The sequence below is a fragment of the Sporothrix brasiliensis genome (genome assembly GCF_000820605.1).
Source record: "Sporothrix brasiliensis 5110 chromosome Unknown Cont21, whole genome shotgun sequence".
Taxonomy (NCBI): domain Eukaryota; kingdom Fungi; phylum Ascomycota; class Sordariomycetes; order Ophiostomatales; family Ophiostomataceae; genus Sporothrix; species Sporothrix brasiliensis.
Genome location: NW_024467140.1, coordinates 504,164 through 528,493, shown reverse-complemented (window position 1 = coordinate 528,493; position 24,330 = coordinate 504,164). Strand labels below are relative to the sequence as shown.

The 24,330-nt window shown below is 47.0% G+C and overlaps 6 protein-coding genes and 1 non-coding gene across 7 annotated transcripts; 4 read left to right on the top strand and 3 right to left on the bottom strand.

Annotated features, from left to right (window-relative positions):
- Window positions 1-4,961: 4,961 nt before the first annotated feature.
- SPBR_04906 (FAD binding protein domain protein) lies at window positions 4,962-6,619 on the bottom strand (the record flags this gene model as incomplete). The annotated part of the gene is made up of 2 exons (XM_040763183.1): window positions 4,962-5,875; window positions 6,028-6,619. The coding sequence occupies 2 exons, from the start codon at window positions 6,617-6,619 to the stop codon at window positions 4,962-4,964; spliced, it is 1,506 nt and encodes a 501-aa protein (XP_040615198.1).
- A 1,290-nt stretch (window positions 6,620-7,909) lies between these two features.
- On the top strand, window positions 7,910-8,257 carry SPBR_05418 (uncharacterized protein; the record flags this gene model as incomplete). Its single annotated transcript, XM_040763694.1, has 1 exon — window positions 7,910-8,257. One exon carries the CDS (start codon window positions 7,910-7,912, stop codon window positions 8,255-8,257), a length of 348 nt encoding a protein of 115 aa, XP_040615197.1.
- Window positions 8,258-10,707: 2,450 nt separating this feature from the next.
- On the bottom strand, window positions 10,708-11,753 carry SPBR_05142 (cellulose-growth-specific protein; the record flags this gene model as incomplete). The annotated part of the gene is made up of 2 exons (XM_040763419.1): window positions 10,708-10,797; window positions 11,106-11,753. 2 exons carry the CDS (start codon window positions 11,751-11,753, stop codon window positions 10,708-10,710), a joined length of 738 nt encoding a protein of 245 aa, XP_040615196.1.
- A 1,372-nt stretch (window positions 11,754-13,125) lies between these two features.
- SPBR_09556 lies at window positions 13,126-13,211 on the top strand. The gene has a single exon. It is a non-coding gene; the product is annotated as a tRNA-Gln (tRNA).
- A 2,392-nt stretch (window positions 13,212-15,603) lies between these two features.
- Window positions 15,604-16,055, bottom strand: SPBR_05387 (uncharacterized protein; the record flags this gene model as incomplete). Its single annotated transcript, XM_040763664.1, has 2 exons — window positions 15,604-15,754; window positions 15,790-16,055. The coding sequence occupies 2 exons, from the start codon at window positions 16,053-16,055 to the stop codon at window positions 15,604-15,606; spliced, it is 417 nt and encodes a 138-aa protein (XP_040615195.1).
- A 1,297-nt stretch (window positions 16,056-17,352) lies between these two features.
- SPBR_04987 (sterol 24-C-methyltransferase) lies at window positions 17,353-18,767 on the top strand (the record flags this gene model as incomplete). Its single annotated transcript, XM_040763264.1, has 3 exons — window positions 17,353-17,562; window positions 17,865-18,107; window positions 18,192-18,767. The coding sequence occupies 3 exons, from the start codon at window positions 17,353-17,355 to the stop codon at window positions 18,765-18,767; spliced, it is 1,029 nt and encodes a 342-aa protein (XP_040615194.1).
- A 1,279-nt stretch (window positions 18,768-20,046) lies between these two features.
- On the top strand, window positions 20,047-21,339 carry SPBR_05025 (pyruvate dehydrogenase E1 component subunit beta; the record flags this gene model as incomplete). The annotated part of the gene is made up of 2 exons (XM_040763302.1): window positions 20,047-20,472; window positions 20,581-21,339. The coding sequence occupies 2 exons, from the start codon at window positions 20,047-20,049 to the stop codon at window positions 21,337-21,339; spliced, it is 1,185 nt and encodes a 394-aa protein (XP_040615193.1).
- Between the last annotated feature and the right edge of the window lie 2,991 nt (window positions 21,340-24,330).

The window sequence follows — 24,330 nt, the reverse complement described above, 5'->3', positions numbered from 1 at the left end:
TTCTTTTATATAGTTATAAACTATATTAAAGTCTTTAAAATATATTACGTTATAAGTGGTTTCGGTTAAAAGTTACAAGTTAACGATAAGGCTTTCGAACTCCTCGTTCGAACCTGGTTTTTTTAAGGGCGAGTTTAAATCTATTAAACTTATAAAGGCTTCTCGCCTAACTCTCGTTATAAAGACGTAACCTTTTCCCTTTAATCTTAATTATAAACTTGTTAGTGTTTTTATTATAAGATTAGTATTTATTACGTTACCGTTAACCTTTATTATAGTATAAGTAAAAGGTTTTTATAATTATAATCTTCGTTACTAAACTTATAGTCCGAACGACACGACGGCGTATCGACGGGGTTTCTTTTCTTTACTTAATGTTTAATCTTAAAATTAAATAGTATTAAAAATATACACTATTTAGTTTACCGGTTATTTAACTTTTATTAACTTATAAACGTTTTTAAATTAACATGGTCCGATAAAACTTCGACTTTTTAACGACTTTTATTTAAGTATTATCGTTAATATTTAAAACTCTTTATAATTACTATTATTTCTTAATCGAGGGTATTATAGTTTAACTTTAACCCTTTTTATTTTTTTAACTAAAAGGCGATTAGGTGGTATCTATCTTGTTCGTTTAATTAAAATAGTACTTTAAAGTTACCCTTTTTTAACGCGTCCGTTTCGAGTCGGGTTTGTAGTTTAAAATTAAAGTACCTTAGTAACGGCGTTTTTTTAAAATAAGTTTTAAGTTCGTCGAAAGTTTCTCGTTCGTGAGTCGAAAACGTAACTATTCCCGGTTTCTTCTTATTTTACATACCTTTTAAAAGGTTATTAAGTGGGGTTGTAATTTACGAATACACGAGGATAAATCGTTTATAAAAGTTATAGAATCTTAAAAATACTTATATATTACGGTAGGACTTCGGTTTTAGTTACTTTATAATAGTAGTTATTCGTTTCGGGTTTATTTTAACTTTATAACGTATAAAGATAAATCTTAAAAATTCCACTTTATTTATAAAAAATTTACACTTATATAAATTAGTATATAACTAGGCTCGTTTAAGTCTTTTTAACACTTCGTATAAATATCGTACGTATTACTCTCGGGATTAAAAGAATATTAAAACGTTATTTATATATACTATATATATAATATTAATCAACCCTTATAAAGTTGTATAAATATAATGTTAAAAGGTGGTAAGAGTGTTAGTTAAGTTAAAAGGAAGAACTATATACTCGAAGTGGTTATATCGTATACGAAACGTGGTCTTTCACTTATTACCCTTTTTAATCCGGATTCGATAATAAGTATTTTTAATATCGAGTTTAAAGAAAAACTAGGCTTTATTTATCCGATTTAAAATTTTAAAAATTAATAAAAGAGTATACCGGTTTTTTACGGTAACTTTATTTAACTTACGATAGTCGACGTAAAGTCGTAATATATTATCCTTTTTTAGTATAAATAATATAGGTACGTCGGTTAACGACTTAAAGGGGTGGATACGTCCGTTTTATAGGTTCTCTTCGATATAAAGTCGTAGTTTTTATAATTTCCGTTTAAATAACGGGTAAATCGTTTTATATAAGGGTTGTGTATCCGGTAAAAGATCTATAATATAATTAGTCTATTTAAACGACGGGATAATTATCGTTTTAAATATACTAAAGATATCCGTAAAGTCTTTTAACTCGACGGGTAGTACGACTTTTTTACGAGTTTTTTACTTTTTTATATTAAAAGGATAGTCTTCGTAAGGGCGTTTACTCGGGACTACCGGGAACGTTATAACCGTATATATTACCGTTTCGTTTTATATAATTTTCGTAAACTTCTTCGAGGTCTTAATATAAATCTTTAAGGTTTTATATACGAAACGTTATAGTACTTTTACTAAAATATTAATATTTAACGTTTTTAAACTTGTAATATTTAGTAAAATAAGGTTAATATCCGGACTCTTCGACTTATCGAGTACGATATAAAGACGGATCGTCTTTTTAATCCTTTTACGGAAATCCGTAAAAGTAATAAGGATATCCTAGATTCTAAATGTTTAAGTTTTAAAGGCGTTTGTTAAATACGTCACTGGATCGGGATGTCTCGTTTTTCGTAATTAAAGTCGTTTTACGAATTAGATATTTACGATATTTAACCCCGTGGTAATATTTAAGGTAATAGTCGTCTTTTCCTCGACTCTCTCGTAATATATTACTAACGCGTTCTTTAGTGGTTTATATTTTATTTCTATCGTCTTTTTTTCGGACTCGAAAGAGGTAATTAAGGGTTTTTTAACTTAACGGGCTTTTTAGTAATAGTATTTTAAATAGGTACGTTTTTTAAGTAGTTATTTATATAGTGTCTTACTTTATTATACTTAAAGTAAGTAACCGAGGGTTTTTTTTACGACTCTTTTTTATTTTATAAACGAGAAGGTTAGGAGTCCGTTATATTCCTCCCTTTTTCGTTTTTACGATTTTTATAGTCGTCCGAGTAACGTTAACGTTTCCTTTTTTAAGATACGTTTTTTTACGGTTTATCGTTAAGTCGTTTACGACTTTCTTACGAATTACGAACGTTATCGGTAAAACGATTTCTTACCCGTTATATAAATAATAATTCGGTTTTTACGTATAAGTCTCGGAGGTTAATCTTTTTATAATCGATAACTTCGTTTAACGTATACTTAAGTTAATTATTTAACTTAAAATAAAAAGTCTTTTTTTTAAATTTATCGAGAAGAGACGTTATTTACTCTTTTAAAAAGTGTAAGTAGTTTAAAAACTCGGATAATAGTTAATTAAGTCGAAAGTGTGTCTTTTTATATAACTTATAGGTTTATATCGACGGGTCGTCCGTAGTAAGGGTGAGTGTCGTTATTTACTCTTTAAATTTATCTTAAAAACGTTTAAGTCGTCGACGTTTCTCGAGATCTTTAACGTTACGTATATATTAATTTTATTATCTTTTAAACGGTTTATTTATATAGTTATAAGTAACGACGACTCGATTACGAGAATTCGAGAATTCGTACGGTTTAATTTTAAATATTATTTTTAATTTTAAGATTTAAAATTCCCGGTCTTTAAAAGTAGAATAATTCTTATAAACCTTAAACGATAGTTGTATTTTTAAATCTTTTAATTTACGACTCTTTTACGTTTCTTCGTCGACTTTCGAGTTATTATTCGGTTTAAAAGAATTTTCTTTAAATAACGGGGTTAAAGAGAGGGAAACGGTAAATTTATCTTTAATCTCTTCGTTTTAATAAAAGACTCGTTAACGTTTTACGTCCTTTAAAACCACGATCCTTTCTTTAAAAACTCGTTTCCTTTCGAACGTCGTTAACTTTTTTTTAAACGTTTTTTCTTCGTCGTTTTTTTTTCGACTTATTCTTCCGTAGTAGTATTAATCCCACCACCTTCTTCTCCCTCTTTTTTACTAGTCGGTACTATTATCACTACTCTAGTACTCGAAGATCCGATCGGGTCTTCGACCGTTGATTATAAGTTAAGGTTTTCAAGGATAGGGTCGACGTTTACTTACGGGAGACTCGTAAGGCCTCACGAGTACGAACGTATAACTCGGCTCGACCTAACGGAGAGTGGGTTTATCGCTTCTCTTCTTCCAACTATCGTAAAAAGGTATCCGTAAAAAGAAGAATTAAAATTATTATAAGTGATTATAAGATAGGTCTTTATAATAGATTAGTTAATAAAAAGTATTAGTTTCGAGGACGAAGGTAGGTGTGTATTATAATAAAGACTAATTCTTACCCCTTCTTCCCGGTGGGAAGAAGGGAGTCCTCTTATTTAAGGAGAAAAGGCTTTTCACTAGCGTAGCGTTAACGTGTGGTTGGGGACCAGCCACACCACGCCCTATTATGTAAGCCTAGTCACCTGATTCGTGGCCTTCGGTCACGAATCGATTATGACAACACACCTACCTTCGTCCTCGAAACCAATACTTTTTATTAACTAATCTATTGTGAAGACCTATCCTACAACCACTTATAACATTAAGCCTTAACCGGACGGGTAGTCTTAAAGATTATATACTGTTATTTATTATTCTTGTTTAAACCGAATTTTTTTTAGTTGAATATAATTGTGATAATTGTGTGGTTAGAAAATGAAATGTACTGTTGTCAAATGTTTTACCGTATTATTATTATTTATATTATACATTTGTTTTACTTCGTTTTATTTAACTTGATTGTTTCATAAAACTATTTTTATCTCTTTGATTTTTTTTTCTCCACGAGTATCGATATCATTATTTTTATTTTTATTTTTCTTTATTTTATTTTATTTTTGAATAAGCACCAAACAATTACAAGAAAAAATGCTCAGCTAAACAGCGCCGATACAGTTTATGGCTGTAATATTTTCGATCTGTCTCAATGGCAGTGTATTACACTAATGTTTAATTGACCATGGTACACATCCTCTCCTATTTTCTATGGACACACTTTAGTCTTGGTCTACTGAGTTATACTTACGGTTACCTTATGTTTTTGCTATAACCGCTGGCCTACGTGGAGGCGTTGCTACGTCCAGACGCGGCCGGTAAGAGGTACATTCCTGGTGGCACGGAGCGGTTCACGTACGACTCGGTAGCGTCGTTCATGGAAGAGGAGTTTGACCGGGCTAAGAACAAGGTGTAGTATGAGAAGCAGCCGGTCGACGACTCGTACGGCTTTGACGGTGTGACCACGGCCAAGGACCTGGGCATTAAACACCCGAGCTTCCATACGACGGTCAAGGATCTCATCTCGCACCTCAAGGGCATACACGAAGCTCTACAGGAGTCATCGCCCGAGGGATTACCGTGAGGTGGCGGGGGCTAGAGTGTACGAGGCTGAGGGAGAGAAACCAGACCATCAGACCACCAGACATCATGACGATGGTGGAGAAAGACTTTCACCCCTTCCACTCACACCGTCCACTCAACTCTGCTTGACAACCTTGGGCGAAACAGTCGTTAGCGGCGTGACAGAACGGCCCATCAGGTAATCTCCGCCCAGAACAGCCATCAAGACGCCGTACAACCCCCGTACTGGCCAGACTGCCCAGAAAAGGGCCAGCAGCCAGCCCAGGAGCCCATCACCGCCTGTTCGGGGCTTCTCCACGACCTTGACCTTGTCATAGACCGTAGGCAGCCGCTCGGCACCGTACTTGGCCCGGACACGATCGTAGGACGCGCGGTCATAGTGGGCCCAGAACTCTTCCTCGGTATAGTAGGCGTGTGCATAAAGCCACTTCTTGCCACCGAGCTGCTGCACTTTTTGTTCCAGCAACCGGTTGGCCTTTATGAATGCGGCACGGTCCGACAAGCCCGAGGGCAGCGGGCCCCACAGGCCAAAATTCATCAAGCGGCCTGCAGACGTGCTGCCATCGAGCTGGGCAAAGTCCGAGTGTAGGCCGTGCCCGGCGTTGGGCGAGTTGCGTGCTAGCAATAGGGGGCACAACCATAGCGGATAGATGTTAAACGCCGTCTCCAGCCAGTCGACAAATTCATCCATCTTCTCGTAGGGCACGCCCACGTCCTGCACCATGTAGAAATCAGCCAGTCCGCTCTGGTGCAGGGCCCGGTACATGGTGCGTGTGTGCATGAACGGATTGAGCACAAAGCGCGTGATGCGGTTGAAGGGTACGAGGAAGTAGTTGAACGAGTACTTGGCCACCCAGAAGCCGCCACGGTCGTAGCGGAAGAGGTAGTCAACCAACGGGACGTACTCGGTAAACGTCGTGCCCGCCGGGACCGCGGTAAATTTCTTGAGCATACGGCGGACGTGTACGTAGAACCACGGATCGCTACTACGGATAAACCGGGCGACCTTACCGCCCGCCGGCACGTTTGCTGTAAAGATACCGGAGCACACGACCGTCGCCTTTTTAGAGAACATAATACCATCGATATAATCCACAACGTCCCTTTCTATTATAATATCACAAGGGTTAGTTCGAATTAGTGTACTAATAGGTAGATATATTATTGTAACGGAAACTCACCAATCTCCTCCTCTAGTTGTTTTCTCGATCCTTGCACAGTGTCTTGCAGTGTATAGGTCAGCCTTACGAACGGTTGGGCGTCTTGTAGCTGCACTTCGAGCAACGTGACCACGCCCAGCGTGCCGAATGCCGACGCGGCGCCCCAGAAGAGATCCGTGTTCTCGTCTGTCGTGCGCGAGGCCTTGACCACCTCGCCGCTGGCCAACACAATCTCGATCCAGTTGACTGTGGCGTCAAACGGGCCGTGGCGAAACGAAGAGCTCTCGCCTGAAGTACCGGAGAAGCCGCCGCCGGCCGTAATACCCGGGAACTCCATAACGACGAGGGGCACAAGGCCGTGGGCCACTGTGGCAGCCACGAGTGCGTCCATGGGCACATTGGGCTCGACCAGCGCTGTCTTGGACATCGTGTCGATGCGCAGCACGCGGTTGAGGGCGCTGGTGTCCACCGTGTTGTCCAGCCGCCGTTGCGAGTTACGCGTGCTGTTCGTCGCGCCGTGGTAGATGCGAAACGGCTGCTTACGGGCTGCAAACTGCTTCACGCGCGCCGCAATGGGCCGCACTTTGTCTGCGTGCGCGTCCATCTCGGCCATGTTGTTGCAAGTGAAGAGACGAAAGATTTGGCGATGCTTTTCTTTTCTTTTCTTTTCTTTTCTTTTTTTTTTGGTCTTTGCTGCGGTGGTGCGTTTCGGCGAATTCAACACCGCCGTAATGTGTTGAATGGCCGTTTGCGGGGCGCTAAAAGGTGCTAAAACGGCGGGCCGCTGTGACTGGAGGAAAATGGAGAATAGATGAAAGGGAGAAAGGGAGTATTAAATAGGGACATGGAGAAGTGGCCTGAATTGCAGGAAAGAGGCGTTCGCTGGCCGTCCATATAAGGAGTCAGTTCACCCACGCCTGGCAGAATCTTCCGTCTGTGATTGGCTAGCTGTCTCTCGTTTGGTGGAGATTATGCTGGGCAAAGGGGCAGTGCATAGCTTGACAGGTTACACTTCAAAATGCAAAAAGCAAAATGGAAAAAAATGGATGTCTTTGTGGCTGAACGACGCAGCGCTTAATCTGGCCCTCTGAGCCAACCCCAATACCAGTGCCGCGGGCTGGAGAGGTGAAAGGTCCAAATAAGCTATGATGCTAGCATAATGCTCCACTGTTCCCGATTCTAAAGTGACGCTACGCCTGCTGTCAGAATGCATCCTTTGCATCCTTGAACCACAGCCGCCCGCTCTGGCTGCCACCTTCCAGTATTACGACTTGATCAGCATGGCAGGCAGGTTGTGCTTTTCGTTTTCATTTCAAGGCCGGGTTTTCGGTGTTTTTTGTGATCGGCGTTAATTTCTACGATTTTATTATGGAGTACCGCTTTTGTTCTCGTTCTTCTGGCTTTGCTTCTCCTTTTCCTTTTTTTTGGGTTTTCTTCTTTTCTTATTTCTATATCCATTTGACTCTGGCTTTCGCCACTTTGCGACGCATCCTTTGCTCACTCTCATTTCCATGTTCGATTGTTCAACCGCGTGGTATGTCCGTCTGTCGGGTTAACTGGCCAGAATGAAGGGCCCAATAATGGGTCGTGCCGCTGGCCCTGCATGGTGGCTTGTTTCAGTCGCATTGTATGTGGCCATTCATCTGGACGTATGAAAATAACTGTTCACACCCAACTGTCACATTACAATCTTTGGTCTGATGTGTTTGTCCGCGAGGATACCGTAACCTTGGGGACTGTCGTTGCGAAGAGCCGCAACACCCGTTCTTGACGAAAACTCTAAATACCCTTGGCTGGGTGCTTGCTGGCCACTGGCCACTGGCCCCGTTTCTTGTTCTTTATTGTGTATGACTCTATCGGCGTAATTGTTTTATCCAACCATGACTCCTTTCCTACCATTGTGATGCACATAGCAAATTTCGACCAGGTGTCGAGCCGGCGATGTCGCTCGACACAGGGCTGGACCTCGTCCTCCAGCGACCGTGGCACCTTTGACATTACCTGGAGCAGCTTTCTCACAATCTTCCTCTACGGATGGACAACGATCTGCATCAACGTGCCCATCACTGGCACCAACTGGGCACAACGGCTGCTGCGCAAAGTCCTCGTCTTTTGTGAAGCGCTGGCAGGCCCCGAATTCATCTTCCACACCGCCCTGAGCCAGTACCTGGCGGCCAAAAACTCAGTACAACGTTTCAAGGACTCTGGTTACGAGGGTTGGACCACCCGAATCTTCCTTTTTACTTTATAAACGATCGAGACTTTAATTAAACCTTTAACCTTCCTCGGTTACTTGAGTAAGTTTAATAAACGATTACTTACCGAAACTCCCTCTCTTTATATAAAATTAATAATTATTTATTATATATATTATTATACTATTATTTAAGACTTACACTATAGTACGGTATTTTGAATCGTGATACATGTAAGACTTTATTATTTGTTCCGTTACCTAGTATCTCGAAATTAGTGACGTACTACGTTTGTACGTAACACTTTTTAATAGTTAATTTATCGTGAAGACTTATTTACTTAATACTTATAATATTATCCTAAGTGTTTACACACGACTGTTTTTAAGTAGGTTGTTATAAGTCTCGTTCATAACTTGACTTTTAGACTCGTATCCTTTGTCTCCTTTTTCCTTATTGAGTTATACCTACGGTTGCCCCATTTTTTGACCATATACCGTATTCCTTTACAAAACCGAGTATAAACCTGGCTAGGTCTTCACAAAATGTCCGCAGCCGTTGTATTACTGGCTTATAACCTCACAACATACATTATCCCCATCCCACGCCTCTTAGTAATACCAAACAAACCCCATTGCCAGGCAAGTGTGCAGTCCGCAGCTGTAAATGTCGCCCGCTTGTCACAAGTTCTGGCAACATTGCTGACGGGCCGGGTGATGCAGCCGAGAGCCAATATAATTAGGCTTTGCAGGCGACAAAATTGTCACCACTTGCACTGGTGTGCGTGATTAGACTGTCAAACTTTCCGTTCGAGTCGAAAATGACTCTGTCGGCCCCAGGCGAGCCACCCGAGTAGACCTGAAAGCTCGAGAGAATAGGAAACTCGTACCACGGCGCAGAAGTCGGGAAGCTGAAGCCCTCGTAGTCGTTGTACTGGTGGGGGTATTTGTCCGAACCTTTTAATTTTGGATGAGAAGGGTCGATTTAGCGCCATGTTGCATCGTTTGAAAATGTCCATATTGAAAACGGTTCAGCACTTACCAAGAGTTTTCCCAGACTGATAGAGGGAGTAGCCTTTTGCGAGCGCTGCATCAATATCCTCCTGCCAATAACAAACGCTGCCGCACGTATAGACACAACTGGCGCGTGATGAGACTGGCTTGGAGGTGACCACGCTCGCCAAGGCAGACAAGCCAAGCACCAAGACCGACGCAGAGATCATCTAGCAGCGGGAGGAACGCTTATGATTAGCAAGGCATGATTGAATGCAGCATATGTGACATCATATAAGACATAGAGGAGAGAACGGATGCGTGGTATCTTACTCTGTAGGTAGTTGTTTTAAAAAGTCCCTGAATACCGAAAATATGACACAAAGGACGGAAGGTCACAGCGTGGTCTATTGGTAGAGCACATACGTAGTATGAATGACCTGCTGTTAAGAATGGGAGTGTCAGAGGGTCACGCAATAGAAAACACAAATGCAGAGGACAATGAATAGTGTTTTATACTTGAACCATGGAAAGACGAGGCAAGGAGCAAGAACGGCGGGAAGGTCGAAGGAACCGACGTCTGTGTACTATGTACACTGTGAGATAAGGCCAAACCTCTGTCGTTCTCTCACGCCTACTCAGGTTACGTGGGATGGGAGACGGGAGAGAACCAAACGGCCACATCCTTCCGGCTTGGAGAGCCCATCACAGCATGTGCTTGTGCACGATGCTTGCGGATTGGACTGGAAGAGATCGCGCGGCAGAACGGGGCCTGAGCTCTCACTGCGATCGTCAAATATTGAGGGGACGCATCCTTCCATATCTGGCCTTCTCCCGTGCGCCTCTGCAAGGCCGAAAAAAAAGAGGAAGGTGATAACCGGCGCTACTTGCGCTTTGTATTTCTAAAAAAACCAATACTATTTCGGTCGCCTCTTTTGGACGTTGATTTCGGAGACTTGTACTACTTGCACCCAAGCTCGAGACGCTGGTGGTGTACTGGACTGAGCAGCACTGTTGGACCTGCACCGGCTATTGGTCGCCCACTTTTCGATTCTGGTAGCCAACCCCTGTCGTTGACGAGGGGCCCTGGAGTAGCAAGTCGAGCGAGTGTCGATCGCTCCCGTCGATCGCCACCTATCAAAAACGTTATCTGGTTCACCCAGGGCCCGCGATATTTGTACTTACATCTTACCGTGTACATAAAAATCTAACCGCCGTCAACAAAATTTCATTCCTGCCATAACACGCGAAACAATTGTACACTAGGGAGGGTGATACTGGACACATCTCTGAAGTCTTAAAAAGTAACTATTCACCCCAATTAGCTGCATTGGACAATAAACTATGTACGTCGTAATATGTCTTTTATATAAAGCACGTGGTGAATGGAAGGAACTTTATGGCAACTCCGACGGAGCGGCACAAGCACGCTTTTCGTGAGAACACGGACATATAGCATATTGCTGCGCTTTATTAGATTGACACTACAGAAATACGACAAAGCCTGCTGCAGTCTAACACGAGTACATGTTCACATGCTGTGCGCACGAGCTGCCGAGAAGGAAGCCGACGGACGACATCCGACCCATCTCCTGCCACGCATCCTACATCCCAGAAAACATAACCCGTGCAGATCGCCGGCGTAGATAAGGAAGAGAGGTAAGGGACACAAGAAACATCAGGTGTTTAAGTGCATCCGCACAGTCAGACAATCTCACAATCATTTGCAAGTACTGCCCTTCTTAAGAAGTGAATCCTGACCAAACGTCGCCGCCTGGGCATTTGTAAGTCGTTGCTGTGCTTGAGTAAATGTCAATCTAAAAATAAAAAAATTAGTCCCAAGACGCCAGAAAGGGCATGACGGCAGGATGCTAAGCAGTCGCACGAGCTTTTGAAGCACAGGGGTTCCTACCATCACTCCAGGGTCGGTCATAGATGCATATGTCGGAATGCTATACATGTAGTTCGCCGGGGGCAGTGCCGTACCACTACCCGATACCACCAACTGGGCACACTCCGGGTAGAACTGCGGCGTATTGGTCTGGTGCAAAGCTAGCAGTTCATGGCGGATCAGATAGTTCCCTGGCGCAAGCTGCTTGGGAATGACACTGGACCATTTGAGGTTCTTACACACCACCGCAGTGCCCCAGTTGGCACTTGTGAGAGGTGGCGCAGTAAGGCCCAGTTGATCAATCTTAAACCAGTTCTTGCCAGATCCTGTACACGATGAGAAGTCACCTTCACACTTGTACATCCACACCATCACAGGGCCCTGTTGATGCGTCCATTGCTTCCACACTGCCGTGATATTGTCACCCGCAGCGATAGGTGCCGAGAGCTGTGCTGATGTGCCACCGTTGCACGTCATCATAGGGCTGGTCGATGACAGGATCGGATTGTAGTCGGGCCATTGCCGCTGGATGGTCGGTCCAGAAGTCGATGGCGCAAACCCGTCGTAGCCATTGTATGTCTTTCCGCCGATGACGTAGCTTGTAACAGCGCCGTGGCCCGTTGCCAGCGATACCAGAGAGAGAAGAGGTAAGATATGCAGATCCTTCATCTTGGGTTTGGAACCGCCGGTGTAAGGCTAGGAGATATTCAGGGGGTGGGGGTAGGGCGAGACGATGATATAGAAGCGGATTCCTGGATGTGAAAAGAACAGTTCTTGGGGTTGGAAGTCGAGGACTATGGCGAACCGAAAAAAAGAGAAAGAATACTCCTGGCAAATACTCTGGGCTTTATATCTCCTGAGGAGCGTTTGAGCGGACCATCAGCCACTGGTATTACTACACGATTGTCACAGTAACTGCTATATTGACGGCTAGCTCGGCACAGAACCTATGACATGTCATGAGTATTTGGCCGTCCCGGGAGAAAAATCCTTGAAGACGGATACAGAATTGTGTGAAGGCATGCTATGAGTGGCTCCTGACCTTAATCAGTGCATATGGCCTTCGACTCCCTGGCGTTTCTGCTATGAGTGCATATCAAAGACGTATGGAAACGTAAGGGCGTGGGATGGCAGAGCACGTTTGACCAGGTAAACTGGGTTGGGTTGCTGTCCACTGCACGGAAGCTATGTTATCGATCCAGTTTGAAGCATGCCGTTCGCCCTGGTCAACCATTTCCGCGTGCCGGGAGCCGGAGAGGTGAGTATACATGCTGTTTACCGCAGGGTAAATTTGGTTTTAGTTCGTCCAACGGGGGACTGGAAAGTAAGACGACACAACCACGAACAACAAATAACGAATAACGAATAAACAAACGTCTCGTAGCCTTGTTGTCGTACACCGGCGGATGACACCTCCGAGCAAGGTTGCCAACATGTATATACGGATTCATGTCAGGAGCAAAAACAGGGCCGGCCGGCCCGCGATCGTACCTAGTTTGCTGCTTCTTGTGTGACTCTTGGAGGCCGATAGGTAAAAAACGACCGGCATCTCGTAGCCGTCTGGGCCACACTGGCTGCTTCCTTGTGGACAACATATGGGCGTGGATGGCATGTGATGGCGCAGATTGCGGGGGCAATCTACTCGAGGGGGGCAAAGAAACATGCTCACCGTACTAAACATGTACGCAGTGGCATGGGCATGGTATCATGGTGTGTGTTTGTAAACAACCACTTGCTGAGAGGCTTGGCCGCATGTCTCCCGCTGCGTGTAGAGACGGCCTCGCCCAAGGAGTTGGAAGCTGGATGGGTTGGAGTGTTCCTTGTATGGATAAACGGGAGTGTGACGGTACGATTCGGTTGTCGGAGCGTACTTTTCCGGGGACGACCAGGTTGTTTGACAACAGCTCATGTTGACGCAACGTTGGGGGATAAATAGATTGCAGGTGTCCCCATGACGTTCCGGGTGGACAGCTTCCGTACATAATTATTGTACTAGTAAACATAAACCACGTTAGTAGGAGCCGTATCAAATTGAGTTATGGGTCCTATAGTCTAGCGGTTAGGACATTGGATTCTGATCACTGATCTTAATTTCCAGTAGCCCCGGTTCGATTCCGGGTAGGACCTTTTTATAAGCTTACAAGACGGTAGTCATTTTTTTTGCTTTGGGGTTATTTGGGCACCTTTGTTACAACTTCCGTCTCCAAATATGCGTTGCTTTGACGTAAAGCGATTATCTTTTATTTTATCATTTTCTTTACTAGTCGTTTTTTTTTAATCTCTATAGTTTTTATATTACTCTCATATGGTCATTGTCATTTGATTATTTGGTTACTTGAAGTTTTCTAACGTTCCTTCACACACATATGTATGATTTCAGCGTTTCCTCCCTACCGTTTACATAGAAAACAACCTTCTCCCAAGGGAACAGACCAACGCCACGAGAGGGTCACAGGGACCGTAGGGGCAGTGACTTGGTCGACGCAGTGAAGAGGTCACCGATGTATTGGAATTTCATCATCTTACTGCCAAGCCGAACTTTCCACATGCCACTGTGAGATTGTATTCGCTGATAAGAAACGACATACTCTTGGACACAACTCCCAAGCGGAAATATGAGACTCTACACAGTCCAAGACAAGTTGGCACGAACCGATCATCCAACATATACTGAAGCGACAGTATCGCTGCATGATGAAACCACGAGACCAACGCTCCGATAAGAGCATAGGCATATAGACAAGGCACAGTGAACAACATTTTCTTGCCCTGCCAACGACCGACCTTCTCACAAATAAGGCGATTGTTTAATGCACGCAAGACAGAAAAGTGACTATATTGCGGTGATTCAACTAACCTGGTTCAGCATGGCATAGCCACTCGCCGTCGAAACCATAAATATCCGCACCGACTTGTCATGCTCATAGCCTGTATCAGCTCTAAACAAAGAGTGAGGGTCAGCTAGTAACTCCCGCTGATCGTACCGCCCTGACGCCGAACAAGTCCCACGGTGTAGTATTTTCGATATCTCAGATTACTGAGCTCAAAATACTTAGCTGGATGTCCACAGCCCCCCCCCGGCGGCGAGACTATGCGTAGAGTTACAGTGCGGGCGTGCTAGGTCAACCGGCCACACCCCCCATTGGTTATCACACTATGCTGGCAACAATTCAATACCCATGGCGACGGTACTGTCCGTAGGCTGTATATCCTGTTCTCCAACCCAGCACGATGCTACATGGACCGCCAATGTTTCCTACATGGACTGGCTGGCAGTTATGACAAGACATGTCCTTGTACAGTACCGCCTGCCACCAGTACCGTTGGTTTCTGCGGCATGTGTTTCGGCAATCCGTACGTGGCTACTGGGTTGCTCCGTGCGACAACACACCGGTGCCGCGTGCCATCATATCCAGATGGAACTTGACAAACGAGGTGTTAGAGACTTGTCCCAGCGGTATGCACACATTGAGTTTGTAACGGATCCCAGTCGATTGCTAAGCGAAGATTTGATGAGAAGCAATTCGAAAAGAACATGGGACGCCGGTGGGACAATTGCTTGAACCTCTTTGGCCTTGAACACCACTGGCTTCGAAATTTATCTCTTACCACAGATGTTGTAATTTGCTCTTTTATGGCTTTAACCGACCACAGACTGGTAGGATATGCCGGTTCACGTGTCAGAAGTATCGATGCCTTTGAGATGGGTTGGAATCGGCGTGTCTAACCTCGCATCGGCTCAAGCTGTAGGTTTATATTATAATAATGTTGCATTATCCCATCTGGTAGATCATGCCTTTTATAAAGGATTATGATTACTAGGTACGAGAGCAGGTAAACAGGCAATGGTTGATGATCAAGATTTTAATAAAACCGGGTAATGCACAAACGACTCGACTGTCTAGAACGGCCCTGTACAAGGCATGTCACCCAACGTCGAACGACATCATGTACGACCCGTAGACCTGGGATCTTATCGGACTACCGAGTTCGGTGTTTAATCGGCACGTCAGGACGGACAAGGAGGATGGCTCGTATTGGTATCTATTGGCAGGTGTAGCTGGGGCTTCATAACGTATAAACTCACCAAACTCGGATGGCTTCGTGATCTATGGTGCAAAGTATAATAATTGATAATAATTGGATATGAAATCCAAACGTGCCTAAAGGAGAATGAAACAATGAGATTCTACCCTACCCGCTTTGCTTCCTGTGAAGCTCCGGGAATGCGGAGCGGCCGTCTCGGATCATTTCTACCCGCTCTTCGCGGTTCATCAGTCCAACTGGGCGGGACTGACCCCACCGTACTCTTAACGGACAGCCCGCAATCACTGTGCGCCCCTGGCATGCCGCAGATGCTTTCTCGGCCGCTTCCCTGCTGTCGTAATTGATGAATGCGCAATGCGACATATGCGAGCAGATAAGAGATCGAATTTTGCCATGTACTTTAAAATGGTCCCGGATCTTATATTCAGGCAGATCATCCTCAACACCAGTCACAAAAAGGGACATAATGCTTTCATCGGCTGGTGGCAGCCAGTCCTTGGGACCTGGTGGGGGTAGTGATACTGGTCCCTTCCGGGAACCGGTAGCTGAACGTCCAGGACCTGCCCCCGCTGCCTGCGCCGCTCTTGAGTCCCGGGTCCGGATTGGACGAGGCCCGCCAGCTCCTGCACCAGTGGCCACATCGCCTCCCGTTGCCGACGGAGCCGATAGAGAGCCACCCCCCGGAGCGCCAAGTCGCTTCTGCGCGCCGTGCGTCGTGTGGGACAGTGGTTTGCCGCCCTCATCGACTTGCCGACCTTTCCGAAAGTAGGGCTTACTCTGCGCAAGACGCTGAAGTAGCTCTCTGGCCTTGTCGTCTGTCTGTTCGTACTCTTCTGTCCCAACAAGACCTTTCTCAATAGCCTCGCCATTGTTCTGCGCAAAGTATTCTCTGTTGATTTCCGACGAAGGCCCAGGGGCAACCATTTTTAAGGCGGCATCACGCACGGCTATCGGAAGGCCAAACGAAAGGTCTAGGGTGCAAGATTGGCAGCAGTTTTTTAATCGCGCACAAGTCAAGCAGATCGTGGTGCGCTTCTTCCGTCCGTGGGCACGGCTAGCTGGCCAGCTGAAGACCGTAAATGGTCGTGTGCAAAGCTTACACTCGGCACCGTAGTCTTCTTTGAGCATTCGAACGTAAGGGTTTTCGGGGAGGCAGTTTTCACAAACAGATGGGAAGTCCGTGGCCTCCCATCCTGATCGATTGATGTCGGATTTGATCTGTGCTGGCGGCATCGTGAAACGGACTATACAAATGTGCAGAGTTGGTTAAAGGTGAAAGAACTATAACCAAGCGTCGAGTTGTCGTTGTACAAAAAAGACGTTAGGGGGACGAAGAGTTGGCATGTCTTTATGAGAGATGTACTGCAAGGCGACGCGACGAGCTTCAAGTTGGGAAAAGTGGCGACGATTTGCCAACCGGCTCTGAAGGCGGTGGCAAACTTTAGATATTTCACACCCATGTAACCATCACGTGACATTCTACATCTGATACGATATCACGGGACCTGGCGTTTGCTCCGTGTCTACCTCGTATTCGTAAGAACACTTCTACGTCGGACACTGTACAAAACAAAATGCACCACGACGATATTTCTGCTCCGTATATCTGCTTGATCTCCCCTTGAGATGAGATCTTGACTGTATCTGAGAAAGTAGTCGCAGAGCTAGACGTAACCCCTCGGTGTGCTAGGTCTCATGTACATCTGTTCAAGAGCCTGATGTATTTAAAAAGGCTTTACAAATGGCAACTGCTGCATAAGGGGTTGATAGAAGTACGTCTTAATGTACGACATACGTTAAGGCTGGTGAGGATTTACGTGACTAGTAATCAGCGGCTTGCGAGCTGAACGAAATTGGTAGCCGTGAAACACTTTGGTGTTTTCTACTGTACGTATTCGTACGTGCTACCTTACACAGTGGTTCTTATTCGTATTCGCACCTTTTTTGTTCTAGAATACCACATGAAGAAAAGGAGGTTGTAAAAGTGGGACGGTCTTAGCGCGAGTACGAATTGGAACGAGTACGGTCACCGCCTTCACTTATTTACCCCTGGCACAAAAAGTTGAAAGAGGACGTTTAAATATCGGCGTATTTCGTCTCGTAAATTTATCCTGCTCGCATTGAGACACGCTCGAATTGACAATCATTCACTTTCTCAACATTTGCCAACAACTAGAACATCTTAACCTTTCGAACCCCCAAACAGACTGCAACAATCATCATGCCTGCAGTCAAGCAAGGCCTCGAGGCCGAGAATCACCAGCGGGATGCTGCTTTCAACCAGGTTCTGCACGGCTCCTCGGCGCAAGCAAAAGGCGGCATCTCTGCTATGTTCACGAAAGACCGCGAGGCGAAGAAGCTGGCGGTAGACGAGTACTTTAAGCACTTTGACAATAAGAAGGCTGAGAACGAGACAAAGGAAGACCGCGAGGTATGTCGATCAGCCCACGATAGTCCGATGAAGTTCTAATTAACAGTTGTCGCATGGTTTGCCGACTTCAATTGGTATTTTTTTTTGGTTGCTAATCCCATCGTCGCATGTAGTCTCGTACCAATGAATACGCCACCTTGACTAGACAGTATGATGAGCGGCCTCCCCTGAATACATAACTCTACCCTGCTGAACTTGGCTAACCGAATTTTCTCGGCGACAGCTACTATAACCTTGCTACGGATATCTATGAGTACGGATGGGGCCAGAGCTTCCATTTCTGCCGTTTCTCCATTGGCGAGCCTTTTTACCAAGCTATTGCACGGCACGAGCACTACCTGGCCCACAAGATTGGCATCAACGAGGGCATGAAGGTACTTGACGTCGGCTGTGGTGTTGGTGGTCCGGCACGCGAGATTGCCAAGTTTACGGGTGCCCACGTCACGGGTCTGAACAACAACGACTACCAGATCGAGCGCGCCACGCACTACGCGGTGAAGGAGAAGCTGTCTAACCAGCTGAAGTTTGTCAAGGGCGATTTCATGGTAGGAAAGCCGGCACTGGCACACCCTGCCCCTCTCGATGAATTCGTTTAGTTTTGTGCTGACCGTGTGTCTTTCGCATTTTAGCAAATGTCGTTTCCGGACAACTCGTTCGATGCCGTTTATGCCATCGAGGCCACGGTCCACGCCCCCCGGCTTGATGGCGTTTATGGCGAGATTTTCCGGGTCCTGAAGCCTGGTGGTGTTTTTGGCGTGTACGAGTGGCTGATGACGGACGATTATGACAACGACAACGTGGAGCACCGCGACATTCGGCTGGGTATTGAGCTTGGCAACGGTATTTCCAATATGTGCAAGATCTCCGAGGGCCTGGAGGCGATGAAGACCGTTGGGTTTGAAATTCTGGAGCACGAGGATCTGGCAGTGCGCGATGACCCTCTGCCGTGGTACTGGCCTCTTTCGGGTGAGATGAAGTATCTGCAGACGTGGGGCGACCTGTTCACGATCTTGCGCATGACGCATACGGCCCGTTTCTTCTTGCACGGCTTTACGGGTCTCCTGGAAAAGGTTGGCCTTGTTCCGGCTGGTACGCGGAAGACGGCTGATGCGCTCGGCACCGGCGGTGACTGTCTTGTTGCGGGCGCGCGCGCGAATCTTTTCACGCCGATGTACCTAATGGTCGGACGCAAGCCCGCAAACTGAGAACACAGCGCCGTGTATACATTGCTTATAGACTACCCAGGCCGAGCAGGCGCAGGGCTTTGTTTAGGAAAGAGGACGGACGCACAGGGATGGAGGAGTGTAGCCGAGATAATGTGGAGGACCTGTCGGCGACATCTATCGTGTGGGCCCGGGCCAGGCCGGGGTATACGATCTTCAAAATAATAGCTACTAATAAAAACTATAGATGCCAAGGAGTATTCTTTTGGTTTCTATTATGTCATGCAACATTGCCAATGGCCAAGTCGCGTCTCGATGATGTGTACGCCGTCCTCGAAACAGCGAGTATTGCAAGCGTTCCAGGCGTGACCCAGGATAGGGGTCTCGTGGTCTACCAGGATGCTTTGCCGACCAGGACGTAAATTTTGATGAAGAAGCAGCCAATTTATTTTGTAGAGAGCAGATAGTCATTCTGTCAGATTGTAAAGCCACGAGGAAATGGGATAAACCAGTCTCGGGATTGTCATTGTGTAGGGTTAGGTGGTTATTGTATGAAAAGCTTGGACATGTTTGTCCAACGGAAGTCCGATCACTTTTTCTCGCCTAGCCGTGTCGTTCCGTTCCAGAGGCTGACCGTCGGGTGCGCAACGAAAGCGATTATTCACGCAAACGCTGTGCGACAACGGCGGCCACTTTTGGCCTGCATGGCTGGCGACGGCTTTAGGCGGGAGTTGGTGAGGTCTTTCGCTGGGGTAGGCGGGTCGTCGTTTCTATTATAGCGTCCTAATTGGCGTCTGTGGGAGACGGAGCTCACCACCTGTCGGTACTATTCGCCCCGAGTGCGCAGGACTCTCTTTCTAGCGAGAATTCCCCCAACAACAGAAAAAAAAAAAAAAAAACAAACAACAACCACGCACTTAGAGGCCCACTTATTTCCCCGTCCCGGGCACGCCAATTGGTTCTTTTAGCTGAATGTCCTAGGTAGGCATAGGAGAAGAGCACCTCGAGAGGAACTCCATTTTATCTTCCATTCTTACTTCCCGCTTGCTCCCGCTTGCTAAAGTATCCCTTTTCTTTCTGCGTCGACGCCATTTTGTCTTTTCTCGTCCATCGCCGCGTACAACTGCACCGCCCAACTAACCGCCGTACTTATCCGTCTTGTTGTCCATCCCATTCCGTCGAGCCTTCGCTCATCTTGTTTTGCTTCGTCTTCTTTTGACCCCTTTACTCTCCTTGCCGACTAGTCACCCGTCGTCTCCCTGAGGTTCACGAAAGTCTGACCTTCGTTTTGCCATTGCTCCGCCCCTCTTCAACCCTCATCATGTCCCGCTGCATCCGCCCGCTTGGCCGCCTGGCCGCCTCTCTCGGCTCCCGGACGACGGCCCTGAAGACTGCTCGCTCGCCGTTCTCTTCCAACACTCTCCGTTCTCTAGGGGCCGTCTCACAGTCCAGCAGCCCCTTGGTAGCCGGCTGGTCCGCGTCTCAGAGAAGGTCTTATGCGTCGACATCTGGTACCAAGGAGTACACGGTGCGTGAGGCGCTGAACGAGGCCCTTGCTGAGGAACTTGAGACGAATCCCAAGGTCTTTGTCCTGGGCGAGGAGGTTGCGCAGTACAACGGTGCGTACAAGGTCACGAAGGGCCTGCTCGACCGCTTCGGCGAGAAGCGCATTATTGATACCCCGATCACCGAGTCTGGTTTCTGTGGTCTTGCTGTCGGTGCCGCGTTGAGCGGCCTTCACCCCGTGGTATGTGTTTCTTCTCCCTCTCCGTTGTAATGGACTGGAGCGGGGGCTTTCCTGGCCTTGATTTGTTTTGCGAAAAGTTGCTAACTATTTCCCTCCCTCTTCTTATAGTGCGAGTTCATGACCTTCAACTTTGCCATGCAGGCAATTGACCAGATTGTCAACTCGGCTGCCAAAACCCTTTACATGTCTGGTGGCATCCAGCCTTGTAACATCACCTTCCGCGGCCCCAACGGTTTTGCCGCCGGTGTTGCTGCCCAGCACTCGCAGGACTACAGCGCGTGGTACGGAAGCATTCCTGGTCTCAAGGTTGTTTCGCCCTGGAGCGCGGAGGACGCCAAGGGTCTGCTGAAGGCTGCCATCCGTGACCCCAACCCCGTTGTCGTTCTGGAGAACGAACTCATGTACGGCCAGTCCTTCCCCATGTCGGAGGCTGCTCAGAAGGACGATTTTGTCATCCCCTTTGGCAAGGCCAAGGTTGAGCGCGCCGGTAAGGACCTTACCATGGTGACTCTCTCGCGCTGCGTTGGCCAGACCCTGGCTGCGGCAGAGAACTTGAAGAAGAACTACGGAATCGAGGCCGAAGTGATCAACCTGCGTTCCATTAAGCCCCTGGACATTGATGCCATTGTCAAGTCTGTGAAGAAGACACACCGCCTAGTCTGTGTGGAGTCTGGATACCCGGCTTTTGGAGTTGGTGCTGAGATCCTTGCTCTGACCATGGAGTATGCGTTCGACTACCTCGATGCCCCTGCCCAGCGCATTACTGGCGCTGAGGTGCCGACCCCTTACGCCCAGAAGCTCGAGGAGCTGAGCTTCCCGACGGAGGACCTCATCGAGAAGTTTGCCGCCAAGCTTCTGCGTGTCTAGGCTCAGATAACAAGGCGATGGAATGGGCGGGGATCACCGACGCGGCCAGCATCCCTGAGGGGGATAGGGCTCTCTTTTGTGTGCGCTTTATTCATAGTGTGTAATATATGCGTCTGTACTAGAATAAATAATACTACCTCTTGCGACATTCGGACAAATAATAACCTCCGAGCAATTCACAACAATCGACAATCGACACGCAACGGTCTGCATATATCCTGCTAGCCAGGTGAACGAAGTGTGCGATGTATCGCTGAACCACACGGGGCTCCTGAATGCATATATTATTGAAACAATATTTGAAATTGGACAGCCCTCCGCTCACGTAGGTCTTCATGGTTGATGTTGCCGCCCGATGACGTGCTCACCTGGTGCCTACCATTCATTTGACCGCAGGACGACCATGTAGCATCACCAAGTATTGTGGAGGTAAGGACCAAACTCGATTGTGCACCGTCCAAATCACAGGCATTGTTGAGTCACATCCCAATAGGCGCCAATGGTGCGTCCAAGTTACACTATTTTGCTGCAGCTGAGAGTGGTTGGTCTGCTATGAAGCTGCGAGTTTGCGTGGGTCGTGTTTCGTGTGCTATATCTGGGAAAGGTTTATGCACGCTCGGACATTTATGATCACCAACCTAACGAATCGTGGCAATTGAAAGATATATAGCCATACGCAGTAAGAGAGCGAGAAGAAAGCAAAGAAACAGGGTCATCATGGCAGTGCCCGCTATACAGACTATTCGCCGTGCAGAGGGATCGACCACCCAACTTGACGCCTTTCCAGCTGCCGGTGTTAAATGGCCTGCGTTGTAATGCATATTCTCCGCTACAAGTCTTGGATTCGTGCAAGGTCGGGACCGAACAGTGCCAGATCTCTCCGGAGGTGGAAAGGAAATGACGCTGGGCAGGTGTAGAACAGAGGAGTGACCAAGCAGCGAGTATCGAGCTTCCATGAGGCAAGAAGAAAGGGCCAGGGACCGAATAAAGAAAGCTGAGGATGCTCCGGATGGGAGATACGATCTCGATGAGAGCGCAGCAAGATGGTCGACGGCACCTCAAAAAAAAAAAAAAAAAAAAAAAAAAAAAAAAAGAAAGAGAGAGAGAGAGAGAGAGAGAGCAGGCGGAGGCGCTAGGTCGTAAAAGAGTCGTAGCGAAGCAAGCGAAAACGATAGTTGCTTCATTTGGAGGCGGCTAGGAGAGTCAAGGCGGCGTCGACATGGCAAGTAAGAAAGAGCCTCGTCCCTTGCGTTGCGCATCATTTCTCCAAACGGTGCCCTACAGGTACCACTTCCTCTCCGGGCGAGTTACGGCCTTCCGGGATCATAACGAGTCGGGGTGGAGCTGGCCGGGCCTAGCCAATGGGTGCAGCCCAGGCATATCAGGTCTTTGTTTCTACCGTTTCAGGCCACTCTAGCTAGCCATACGGATAGCCTAAAGAGGCTAGGGACTGGACACCTACTCCCCTCTAAGTAAAACACGCTAAAAGTCAGCCAGCAGGTAGGATGCAGGGCGACGACTGGCCAGGAATCTACCAGCAAAGCAAACCAAAAGGGCAAGGGAAGATGACCAAGTGCGGCGAGCCTTTTCTTTTCTCCTATTTCGTTTCTTTCCACCATTCAACATACAGGAGGATCTGGTTTACAGTCTGGCGGGATGAGAGGAAAGGCCAGATGGGGTTTCACCGTATGACGTACTGCAGAGCCTCGATGCTAACATCTAATATCGACGCCGTATAGCGTGATGAATAGTGCAGGTACGGCAGACCCTAATGCCGGCTGCTGCGCCGTCTCTGACACGCGGGCGACGTTCCTCTGCCGAGCGTGGCCGTTCGTGGCTGAGCCCGGGAGTCAGGCACGCCGTCATATTCTAGAAAGGGCTGTTCTGTAGATGTATACGGTCATAATAGAGCGTTTTAATGTGTCTCTGAACTGAGAAACGCCGTGTCCTGCATGTGGCTGGGTGGTTCGCTGCAGCTTCTTTATTGCAAGATGTATGAAATGGTCTACTCCAAAGTGCTTGTAAGCCGTTATTTCTCATTTGTGTGCCAAATGCAGCCAAAGTACACCAAGTTTGAGGCGGAAAACACCTCTGCACCTTCAAAAGCAACTTGTCCTGCCGATCTCTCCATTTCTCTCTCCTCTTGTTCCTTTGCTCTGGTCGTCTCCCTGGCCACCCTCGACAGCGCTGATCCATTCTCCGATGGCGTCTACCAGAGGTCAAAGGCTGTCGTCACCGATCGCCGGCCAATCACTACGATGCCAGCCTTTTAGTTCCTGAAACTACCCACCACCCTCGAGACAATTGTTTCGTTGGATCTTTTTTTGCCTGACTCGCACCTCATGCATGGAGTACGAATAAGGAGTGTTGTCGTCCATCAGCTTGTTGCGGCTGGTCTAGCTCGACCCCTTCTGTGTTTTATTTACTGCAACGCCTTTCGTATTCATCAGAGTGTCTCAGTTGAATAGCTCGCCCGTGAGTTCGCAACCTTTGACCGTTGAGTCGCGGGGAGAGAGGGACACACAAAATATAAAAAAGAGACAGCGAGACTCGAACAAGACTACAAGCCGCCAACCCTGCCCTAGTCAACACACTTCATGCAACCAAACATCATCAGCGTCGTTGATCCAAGCTCTCAAGCGGCTGGTTACGCTGCCATGGACGTATATTTGGGGACCGTAGACAGTCTGTAAGGTACTCTGGCCAAAGTATCGAAAATCTGCACACCACTATCTAGTGCGGTCCATCTTCTCATTATTTCCTTCTCGGTTTTTCCCCTCGCTTTCTGTCCGCCGTTTCGTCCTCCACTTACGACGTGCAAGTCGCTGCAGGGGGTGGAATCAAATTCTCCACATGCCGTCCACTTCCCATGCCACTCCTGCCCCCTGCCATGATCGCCGTGGAGTTGACCACACGTCGTGCTGAACCTCCGCCAATGACACCCACTCACTCATTTTCACCTGTGTGCATCACTTCCACCACCATCCACTT